This window comes from Myxocyprinus asiaticus, chromosome 23 (genome assembly GCF_019703515.2).
Source record: "Myxocyprinus asiaticus isolate MX2 ecotype Aquarium Trade chromosome 23, UBuf_Myxa_2, whole genome shotgun sequence".
NCBI classification, from domain to species: Eukaryota; Metazoa; Chordata; class Actinopteri; order Cypriniformes; family Catostomidae; genus Myxocyprinus; species Myxocyprinus asiaticus.
The window spans coordinates 28748363-28760692 of NC_059366.1; the positions used below are offsets into that span (position 1 = coordinate 28748363).

A 12330-nucleotide genomic window follows, 5' to 3' on the forward strand; every position below is an offset into this window, starting at 1 on the left:
CCCGAACTTCCCCCCGAACAAAACAAACAGAAAAAAGAAAAACGTGCGCATTAACCCCGCGCACAAAAGCGCCAACCGGCGACAATCCCTCTAAACTCAAAAGGTCCATGAACGCCCATGAGCCCCCACGACAACTTTGCCATCGGATTGCTCAATTTTGCCTCTCAAATTTTTGAGGCAAAATTACATAACAGAAAATACTTTGTAAAATAAACCCCAGCCAATAGGAAGAATGAACACAAAGAACATGTAGATTCATTCACAGAACTGTCTCAAAGGTGTGATCTTCCGCAAAACAAATTCCAGCTGATATAAAACCGTTCAGATTCCTCGGACAGACAAACGAATGTTCAGTTGGCTGCTATGAGTTCAGCGGATGACGTAATGATTCCAGTGTCCCGTAAAAATACTCAACAAAACAAACTCCAGCCAGCAGGAGGAATAAGCACGAAGAACGAAAAGATTAATCCACAGCTGTTCCAAAGGAGTGTTATTCAATAGAACAAGCTCCAGCCGCTAGGCAGAACCAGTACAAAAAGAAACAAAACTGGCATCCCGGTTTCCCGGATGGTCGAGTCAATTCACTCGGAGGCCGCATAAAAGTATATACCATGACTTACACAGTCCGTCAACTTTATAAAAGACATCCTTTGTGTGAGCATGGAGATATTTTGCGGTCATCCGTAGTGTCCACTCTCAAACTGGCCGGGAACTTCAATGCAAAAGTAATCTTTCGTCAATGCAAAAGTTTCTTTAAGGAAAAGTGTTATTCACAAAACAAACTCCAGCCACTCGGCGGAGCCTACGCAAAAAGAAAAAAGAAACCAAAATGATGCCCAGTTTCCTCAAAAGCCAGAGTTAGTACAGCAAGTCGACCCACTCACATGAGAAACACCCAATGGTTTACTCACCCATTGATTCAATAAAAGACATTGGGACATATAAATACTTTGCGACCGTCCTTCGTTTCTATTCTCAGTTTGGCCGGAAACATCAGAGCAAAAGTGATCTTTCGCTGATGTAAGAGTTTCTTACATTCCTTGAACCGATCGCGTTTCTCTCTTGTCGAACTCGCAAAGTCCGGGAACAAGAAAATAATATGGTTCTTCCAAGAAAGCTTCCCTTTGCTCCTCGCCTGGCGCAACACAAGATCTTTATCGGATGATCTCAGAAATCTGGCCAGAATCGATCGGGGCCTGTCTCCCTCAGCAAATCTGTGAGCTGGGACTCTGTGAACTCGCTCGATTTCCAGCTTGTGGCCTGTTATGTCGAGCAGACCTGGGAAAAGCTCGTCTAGGAATTTCACCATATCTCTGCCCTCCTCATGCTCAGGAATTCCAACAATTCGAACGTTATTTCTGTGGCTTCTACTCTCAAGATCTTCAAGCTTTTCAAGGAGATGTTCCAAATCAACTTTGGTCACGGGCAGATTAGCAGTTAATTCCCTCTCCGAAGATTCCAGACAATCGATTCGTCTCTCAACATCAGTCACTCTTGTAACTAACTCGGAGAATTTTATTTCCATTGCCGTAATCGATCGACGTATTACAGCGAGATCCTCCAAGTCAGCAAGAACCTTCGTCAACATCACCGACAGGATGGACAACTGATGCTGGATCACCTCTCCCGCCGCGCCATCCAAGTCGAGTCCCCGGTCTATAGGCCTGTCGGGGCTTTCATCCTAAACACATAAGTGTCTTTTAATGTCTCCAGAGCCCGAGGATTTTGACTTCTTTGCCATGTTTTACCTCAAAGAGCAAATGTGTAACTGGGTGTATCAAATTTCACCAGATTATAACATGAAAATAATAAAAAATTTAGCAAAGTGCGCAGAGCTCGTCGCTCACACGTCTGCTTCTTGCATGGCGTCATGTGACCTCGCTTCAGAAGACCTATTAAACCACTGGAGTCTTATGGATTAATTTTATGCTGCATATTTGTGCTTTTTGGAGCTTCAAATTTTGGTCACCTGACCATTCACTGAGATATTTCTTCTAAAAATCTCAGTTTGTGTACTGCAGAAGAAAGAAAGTCATACACATCTGGGATGGCATGAGTGTGAGTAAATTATGAGAGAAATTTAATTTTTGGGTGAACTATCCCTTTAATGCTCATTTCCTGTAATGCCCCTCTCTCTCTCTCTCTCTCTCTCTCTCTCTCTCTCTCTCTCTCTCTCTCTCTCTCTCTATATATATATATATATATATATATATATATATATATATATATATATATAATATATAAAACTAATGTTATTTCAACATTCTGTATTCCTACCAATAATAACTAAATTTCTTTTTTTCTTTTTTAGTGATGGTAAAATAATTGTTCATGACAGAGGAAGTGATTACTCTGTTGAGTACTATGGTCACAATCAGGAGGTGAACTGCATTGACTCTAAAGGAGGTGTAATTGTCAGTGGTTCCAGAGACAAGACAGCAAAGGTGGGAGCTGTTCAGGCATTGTTTATCTGTTGGGACGGTTCACCCAAAATTAATTCTGTCATCATTTACTTATGTTGTTCCAAACTCATATGGCTTCTCTCCTCTGTGGAACAAAGAAAGAATGTCATATGGGTTTGGAACAACATGAGGGTGAGCAAATGTTGACGGACTTTTCATTTTGGGTGTACAATTCCTTCAAGTATATATGGTAGCCTTGTCTAAGTTGCCTTTCTCCATTGCTGTGTTTCATTGGCCTCTTTCCACTGTGTGGTATTCAGTTGATTTTGAAGGTCATTTTATAGAGAAGCATTTAGGAACAGAGGACAGTTAATATTCAATAGAGGGAAATAAATCTTTGAGTGATCACAGAGATCACACTCCTCTCCTTAAGTTATCACCTCTTAATTTGGAACCTGTCCAATTCAATCACAATAACTCAATGTAAATTGCATTTATAGTAAAGGAGGCCTTTACATGGCCATCAATGAAATCTGCTATGTATGCTACTACTTGGCAGTTCTATTTGGTATGATGTCATCCTTTTGGACAGGGCGGTAGCGTATGACCCCATCATTCGGTGCATGCAATGATGTGCACTTTAATTTGTGAAAAGCCTTGGAAAGACATCAGGAATTCACATGTCCTGTAAAAGCAACACAAAATTGTTCTGGTTGACTCTAAACATTTGGGTTTCAGTACTGATATTGTTGTACAATGTAGGTTCATGTCAAAATAACTTAAAATAGTTTTATTTTATTGTAGATTTGGACTCTGACTCCAGATCGACTCGTACAGTTCTTACATACAATTCCCACGTTTGACAGAGTGTGGTCAGTGGCCATCAGTCCATCTCTATGGTAAGTCTGTACTCTTATTATTAGCATTACTTTTCCTCAACAGTACTTGTCTGGTTTCTGTGGTTAAGAATCTTAGTACTGCCTGCAATAAACTTCCCGTTTCCACCTGGTATTAAGATGTGTCTCGGGTGTCCCTGCATGTTGATATCAGACACTGAAGAAGATCTTTGAATTTCTCACGTTTGTGTGTATATCCACTTTTTTCTTTTTTTCTGATCGGACGGTTATTTCCTTTTAAATCCCTTCGTAACCGGCAAAGTTTAAACTTGTTTTAGCGAAGCGGTTGATTGACAGGTGAGATGCGGTGCTTTGGTGCTGCCGGGATGCATACAGGATAGATTAGCATTTACACACCAAATGTGATGCAGTTACATGCATTTTTGAGCACATTCGTATGTGCTTTTTGTGAAGCGATCACAAAACATTTTAGACCTTTTTTAGCACTGACCACACCGATCACCAAATACACATCTTAATACTAGTTGGAAACGGGGTCATAGTCTACCAAAGACCTTACTTCCAATATTGAATGGATTTGATGTTGTAAATCCTTGATTCTCACTTAAGCAAAACTATTGCATTTATACAACATTTCTATTATGAAATTAAATTAATTTTAGACACAGTATGGCCAGTTGTTTTGTCTATTGTCACTCCGCTAATGAAAATAGTTCCAAAAGAAGCCACAGCATCATCAATCATTGTACGTCGCTAAGCAACTCAAAGACTGACTGGAATACCAACGAACAGATTCATACAGTAAAGCATCCCAGGTGGTGTTATACTAAATATCGGCACTCTTGAAACACTGTGGACCAGAGAACCAGAACTATCTCTTGTAAATTACTGCAAAAATTTATACATGTTACTGCATGCAGTTACTTTAAAAGCATCTGATCATGTCAAATTTCTCCACCATAACTACAAGTGCACATCCTGTATTTAATATTCTATTACTATATGGTTGTTGGCAAAAAAATTTACCACTTTACTATTTCCACGATGCTCTTGTTGCAGTCCGTCTCACTCATTACACATTAAGTGTTTGATTCTGTTGCAAACTTCACACTCATTAGCTTTCTCAATTCTTCAGACTATATGAATCACCAGTAGACCTGAACATCAACCTTTGCTTTCATCAAGGAGAATTTGAGATCTTTGAAATAATGAACGTATCAGTGGGTTTAAAAGCAAGGAGTGGGGGTGGTGGCATCATTACAGTTTGTGAGGTGAAGTGGTCATAGACAGGGCAACCCAAAGCAGGTGGCCAGACCCTTTTTTAATACATACACTTCAATTTATTGCCATGCCATTGCTTTGAAGTCAAATAGTTCACACCTCTGAAATGCAGATGGAGAAGAATGTGATTCCAGCCCCTAAAGGTTTAGAAAGAAGAACTGTGCCCCCTCATGGTGTGGAACAAGACCCTTTTTTAGCTCTTTTAAACATTTATGCATTTCGCTGAATTGTACTAACACTTTATCGCTTTTAACATAAAATTGTATATGAAAATTAATAAATCATCCTATTAATAAATCGGTACATACTTTTCTGTCCTATTTACTCTCAGGGGGTATTCACACTTGGTCACCTCATGTGTTTTTTGATCTAATTGCTATCCCATCATGAAAATACCAAGTGTAAATGCCCTCCAGGATGAATTTGAGACAAATATAATTCCGATCGCCTCCGGATGTGGTTTAAGATTCATTCCAGACAAAACTCGGTCAAGTGTAAATGCATCTTGCTGTTTAAGCCACTTTTGTAAACTTTACTCCACCCAAACAGTGCTACGTCAGCATATAGGGAAAATGCGGAACATAACAGCTGTTACCAACTATTTGCTTAGGGCTCGTGTCGTGCAATAAATCATAAAGTAAGAAACGAATGCATGTTGTAGGAGAGACAGAACTTTTTTCATCATTAATTTGAAGCAGACCGCTGAAGAAATTGAAACTAAACACTGACAATAAGTGCAGCTGACATGCATGATTGGACATATCTTTTTTTTTTTTTTTTTTTCAATTAACATTTTTTGTTGACTCAAACATATAACAAAGAAAAAACACAACAAATATACATTGAGTCAACATTTAACCCCCACTATTAACCCTCCCCAATCACCAACCCCACCCTGACCCCCAACGAACACCCCTGTGGTCACAAATAGAATACACGCACACAAAAAATAAAAAAAATAATAGACCGTCATATATGAAACTCTGAACCTTCAACCAAAACTCTTGGATCTTAACACCCCCCCCCCCCCCCAAAAAAAAACTTGGGTTGTGTCTCCATCTTCTGATTGGCATCGCCAGCAGGTGGTTGTGCCTTTAAGACCAAGCCTATACAATCTAGAGGGGGTCCAATAGAATCTATGTAAAATCTTGAATTGCATAAGGCGAACCCTTGCATCTCTAGATGCAGACTTGACATTTTTTTAGAATCCTAGCCCACACTCCCTCCTCCAATACCAAGTTTAAATCTTTCTCCCATAATCTCTTAAGAGAAGTTGAAGTTCCATCCCCCAGACTCTGAATTAGCAGGGAGTAATACACTGATGCCTCATGACCTTATCCAAAAGCAGTAATCACCTCTCCCAGAGTATCTGCCGCTTTAGGGGGGTGTATGCTACTCCCAAAAACAATACAGAGCAGGTAGCGCAGCTGTAAATACCTATAGAATTGAGATCTGGGAATCACAAAATGTTGAACCAAATTTTCAAAAGATCTCAACACTCCACTCTCATATAGGTCACCGAGTGTAGTAACCCCTCTCACAATACTGTCTGACCAGCAGAAAGGGGACTTTATTAATACTTAATCTAGGGCTCAGCCATATACTTGATTAAACACTCTGGACACTTTTGTCCATACCGAGTGCAAATGCGAGATAACGGGGTGTAACTTAACCTCTCCATTTAGTTTGATAGAAAGGCTTTGCAATGGCAAAATAGGGGTAAGAACTTCCTGTTCAATACAAAACCAGGGAGGGGCTTTTAGGTGGAAGCGACCAATGAGCCAAATGCCTGAGACCGAATGCATAATAATAAAACAAAATCTTGGGTAGTCCTAGCCCACCTATGTCAATCGGCTTATGTAACTTATTAAAATGTTACCAAGGACGTTTACCATTCCAAATGAAGGACTTCGCTATGCTATCAAATTGCTTGAAATAAGAGAGGGGGACATCTACAGGGAGAGACTGCAGCAGGTAGTTACATTTTGGAATACAATTCATTTTAATAACATTAACCTTCCCAATCATCGATAAATGTAATGAAGCCCACCTGCCCACATCGCTCGAAAACCTTTTTATTAAGGGGTAAAATGAACTCTAACTAAATCAGACAAATTTGCTGGGAATAAAATGCCCAAATACTTAATGCCCTGTTTGGGCCACTAGAAGGTGCCCGGCTGGAAAGCCATTACTGGACAGTATGCTGTCAGAGCCAAAGCTTCGGATTTAGACCAATTGACTCCTTGTATCCTGAGAAATTATAAAAGGAATTAATAATTCTCTGGAGGAAAGGCATAGATCTAGTAGGGTCAGAGACAATTAATAAAATATCATCTGCGTAAAGCAAAAGCTTATGCGCCATACCTCCTGCCACCACCCCTGGAAAATCATCCTCCTTTCTTATTGCGGCTGCTAATGGTTCCAGGGCCAGACAGAACAATAAGGGGGGGAAAGAGGGCAACCCTGCCGGGTGCCCCTATCCAGAGTAAAATAATCTGAAGTTAATCCTTTTGTTTGTACCGCCACTACCAGGTGTCTATAAAGTAACCTAATCCATCCAATAAAAGATTTCACGAACCCGTATATTTCCAAAATCTTAAAAAGATAATCCCATTCTACCATATCAAACGTCTTTTTGGCGTCAAGTGAGATGGCAGCAACCGGAGTCTGATCATTCGCCACTGACCACATGATATTGATGAAACGCCTAATGTTATCAGAAGAGCTGATAGAGCTGCGGCCCTGAATAAACCCCACCTGATCTGTATGTATAAGAGGTGTCATAACTTTACTTAATCGGTTAGCCAGAAGTTTTGACAATATTTTTACATCTAGCTAGATCAGGGAAATTGGATGATAACTCTTACACTCACTTGGATCTTTGTCCTTTTTAAGAATCAGACTGATCCGTGCTTGCATCATGGTTGGCGGAAGCTTTCCATTCTTTAATGATTCTGTATAACTTCTAACAAAAGTGGAGCCAATTCTGTAGCATAAGATCTAAACAAAACACAGCGCCAAAGCCATCTGGCCCTGGAGCCTTGCCTGTAGGCAAGGCCTTAATTACATCGCCAAGCACCTGATTGGACATATCTTAACTACGACAAGCCCAGAGGGAAAAATACACAGTGTGCACATGCATATACTCGCACGCGAGGCAGAGTCACTTGGAATCAAATAATAAATCACATCTTTTAATTTCACAGCCCGGCATTAGTATAATCACGAAAGTAACCACAATTTTTGTAGCACAGGAATTAAAGATCGGAGTTATATCAGTTTGACAGAGACACATTGATGTGGCCAAGTGTAAATGGAATGTGCTTATTTAATCTGATAGCAATCTGATCAGTAAAAACGCACAAATTGAATAAGTGTAAATACCCATGGCATGCATCTTGATTGATTGGATTGCTGTCTGAGTGGGTAAGCACATTCCTGCACTAAATGCACCTGTGTGATAATGCTAATGCTGGGCAGTGAAATTTTGTAGCACTTGATATTGCTCATAAAAACTATAAACAGCAGGAGGCAGTACAAAAGGCAACAGCTGTTATGCCGCATTTTCTTTAACGTCTTTGGGCTCCCAAACTTCCGCATGCTGATGTAGTTCTGTCATGTCTTATATGCGTCTCACACCACAATCTTGAGTCATCGGAATGCTAATAGATTCAAATCCGTCTTTAAGTGCATTTGCACTTATTTTATTTTGGGAATGGCATACTACCATACTACTCTTACTGCAGTATATAGATAAATAGTATGTATGGTAGTATGCTATTCTGAACTTAGCCTGCTCAGATAGCTATCCGATCAGTAAAAATGAATTAAGTGACCAAGTGTGAATACCCCTTTCAAGTTTAGAGAACTGTTTCAGTGTAGAGCTGGTTAACCATTTCTCTCCCAATACATCTGGGAAATTTCCCAATGTGATGAGCTGTTTAAACAAGTGTGGGATGGAGTGAGACAGGCGGAGAGAGAGAGAGGAAAAACTGCAGGATATTATTGCGAAGCGGGGTTGCCTTTGCTACTGCTGCTGCTGCCTTTGATTGCTCGGCCATGTATACTCCCACACACTTAATGACTCACAGGCACATGAAGCTGTAACACTAGCACAGAGCCTCCACTTGGCCCTGATCTGTCAAACGCACCTTCCCAGCTCAGCTGAACAAATGGAAATACTGTGTGCCGGGAGACACTAAAGGACACCGGCTGGCCTGGCCTCGTTCTCATCAGCATCTCATCTTTTGTCACGACAAGGCTTGCGTGTAGCGGAAGCAAAGACACTGCTACTTATGCAGATGCAGTGGTTCAACTCAGTTTTAGTCACTCAGCCGAGTTATTAATCCCCACTGCCCTGTCTCCTCAGCCAAGAATTTAGATTTCAAAATAAGAGACGATTATCCACGTCATTAATTCTCCAATTTGATGGCTGAAATAGCAGGCCTCCGAAACAGACTACTGCACCCAGATAATGGACCGCACTTCTTTACACTTATTGAGGGTGGGAGAAGTTAATGAAATTGCCTTGAAATAGAGGCATCAACTAACCTATAAACTGACTTTTAAAAAGTATAATTCTGTGGTTTGGTGGCCATGTGGAAGTAAATTTATACACAGAAACTCCTTTGAAAGAGAGAATTTTCACTTCATCAGCTGCTGTGGGATTTTAAGTAACCTTTGAGTTGAGTAAAACAGACTTTTGTGGACTACCTTTAATCTAGTGATGTGTCACGATGGCCATTCAACAGCCAGGTAGTTGATTTTTAAGGTTGACTAGTTTATTTAGATTTTTCTTCTATTTAGTAGGGCTGTCAGTTGATTAAAATTTGTTATTGAATTAATTACATGATATGCACATTCATTAATCTAATCTCAATTAATAAAATATATAATAACACTAGTTCAATATATGATGATTAAATAATTATATAATAATTATAGTTAATTTAAATAATTATAATATGTATTATAAATATGATTAATTTCTATAATTAAAATGGATGAAATTATTGTGGCATAGCATTGAGTATAGAATTGATAAGACCAAAAGTTACTTTAGAAGGCCATATATTGTTTATCAGCATATTATTGAACATAAGCCTATCAATGGCCTATAATATATTTATTATAAGGCTTTCTAAGGATGCAGCAATGTGCACATACGTCAGACGGATGCTTTTGTTGCATCTCACTATGGTTGCCTTGCATTCTAGGTCACTGTGTCAAATTACTTTTTACTTTTATGCATTTATCAGATGCTTTTATCCAAAGTGACTAAAGTCCATTCAAGGTTTACATTTTGTCCGTTTGTGTGTTCTCCGGGAATTTAACCCATGATCTTGGCGTTGCTAGTGCCATGCTCTAGCAGTTGAGCTACTGGAACCCTTGTAAATGTAGATAAATATTAAACGTAGTTTGAAACTTATACAAACATATCTCATGACTCCTGCATTCAGAGTTGCGCTCATCTTGTGCTGCTGCTAGTGTCAAGCAAGCCTGAGTGTGGTTTGTTGTCTGTACAGCTGCACTTAAAGAGCACCTATTATGGTTTTTCAAATATTACCTTTCATGTAGTGTGTTATATAGCTGTTTATGAATGTAAAAAAGTCTGCAAAGTTTCAAAAATCAAAGTGCACGACAAATGGAGTTATTGACTCCCAAAAGAAAGAACCGATTCTGAACACATGAAACGAGTCGTTAGTAATTCCAGACTTCCTGTACTAACCTATGTAAGTGGTTTTTGACCTTGGATGCATGTAAATCTATTGTATGAGACCTTTAAAATAATATTAGACGCGTTTAAAAACCATAATAGGTACTCTTTAAACAGCTGGAGTTTCGCTTGCTGCCCCATGCTGAAAACAGATGGTATTTTAAGCTTAAATTGCTTTGTTGGTAGGAATATTCCTTATTACGGTCCGAGGACATTATTAATTGCATACATTTTTTAACACATTATTTTTTATGTAATTAATTGTGCTGAATTAATGTATTAAATTGACAGCCCTAGTATTTAAATTTAATGTACTGCATATTATACTTTGTACTGTAAATATTGGTATTTTAAAGTGGTACTTTAAATAGTATGCTGACAGCTTTCTGTGCATTAGTTGTTAGACAGTTTACACATTAAAGCCCTCCTTGAAAAGCCTTAAAATTCATCCCTTTTAAATTACCACCACTACAGATACACATTCTGATAGACGTCACTGACCACTGTGTCATATCTCGCCTCTGGTCATGAACATTGTGTTTTTAAGATGCCTAGTTCAACTTTTAAAGACCTCTGCATTCTGTTCCATTCCATTGCGCTCCATCTAGCTGTTTTTGAACACATGAACACGTTTTATGTAAACACCCCTACTTTAAAAAATCCATCTTCCATTTTGTCAGACAAACTCTATTTTAAAAGTTGATTAAACTATCAAATGTAGAAAAAGTTAAGCTTAACTTTTATGCCATTCAGTGTGATCAACATTTTAAACAGCAAGAACATACAATGTAAAGTTTGGTCTTGAAGGTAGAACGTACAGGCTTTTGAGCATGCTCAGTTTGATCACAGAGGAAGCCATTTGTGGCAGAATAATTCCCCCTGCTTATCATTGTCATAAGTATGCGATCACTGTAGTATGGTTTTATATTACAGGAATATTTTCTTATTTAATGTAATGTATTAATGTAAATGTTAATAAGTAATATTTTCATCAAAATGTTGCTTGCTGTAATGACCTTACTAATTGACAACATAATGCACATTAACTGCATAGGATTGTCCATTTAGTGGATTTTCTGTGGAAACTTTGTAAACTTCAGTGAAGTGGAAACTTCATGTTTACTGTTGTAAGTCTATTAAGGCCAGGGCTCCCACAGACAAGGACAACCAGGAAATATCAGGCAACTTAAAACTTGTTTTGATTATTAAGGATCTTGTCCAGTAGTCATGGAAAGGTCCTGAAAATTCATTTGTCACAATATGCATATTGTTGCATCTGCCACTGAGCATGCTAATTGGAGAAGCAATTTTTGTGGAGGCAATACCCATAATCCCTTGCACTTGGATTTATTTGTGTGTTTGGTCAAAGCATGGTGACATATGAGGACAACAGTTGTTGTTTAGAATTAATAGATGCTTTTTTCTTCTTTATTTTAGTGTTTTAGCTATGTTTTGCTGTAAAAAGCTGTGCTTTATTTGAAGTCACCATCAGGGCGATGAGTGTTCTCTTTGGTGAAGTTTTTTCAGTTTTCAAGTTGACTTATCTTTGTTTTTGTGGTGATCACCTACACTGCTATTTAAGTCAGCCCATCTAAAAGTGAAAATAAAAATCTGTTTAACAAAGAATATCTTGTTCCAAACGTAAAAAATGCAACTTAACATATGAACCGGTACATTTTGATATCACTGTTATTTCTGAGTGTGTTTTTTAGTTAACTGAAACCACAGACAAACGTAAATTGTTACGTTGACACAACTAATTTGCCCTTAAATTGAAATCTGAAGCTGGTTGCCTTAAATTAAGTTTATTTTTTTTACAGTGAAGAAACACATCCGATCTGGGTCAGTTCAACACAAATCCAGCCAAATTATACAGCGCTTCCTTTGTTCTGCCAATATCAGTCGATTTTGAAAATATGCAGTATTGCAAAGCACACCCCTTCATTAATCTCGGCCATGTCATGCTCATCACACCTGTTATTTATTTGCAGTTTTCATTTGTTGAAGTGATGTGTCCTCTCCAAATTACAGCTGCTTCTGAGAATTGAGCTCCTGACTGTCCACCAATTAGAAA

General features: G+C 38.7%; 1 protein-coding gene across 2 annotated transcripts in view; it reads left to right on the forward strand.

Annotated features, from left to right (window-relative positions):
• Nucleotides 1–12330, forward strand: part of fbxw4 (F-box and WD repeat domain containing 4) — a 50109-nt gene that overhangs the window by 12058 nt on the left and 25721 nt on the right. For both annotated transcript variants that reach the window (XM_051650706.1, XM_051650707.1), the window contains exons 4-5: nucleotides 2312–2444; nucleotides 3207–3301. In XM_051650706.1, the coding sequence (XP_051506666.1) occupies nucleotides 2312–2444; nucleotides 3207–3301 (228 nt within the window). The remainder of the gene's footprint in view (nucleotides 1–2311; nucleotides 2445–3206; nucleotides 3302–12330) is intronic.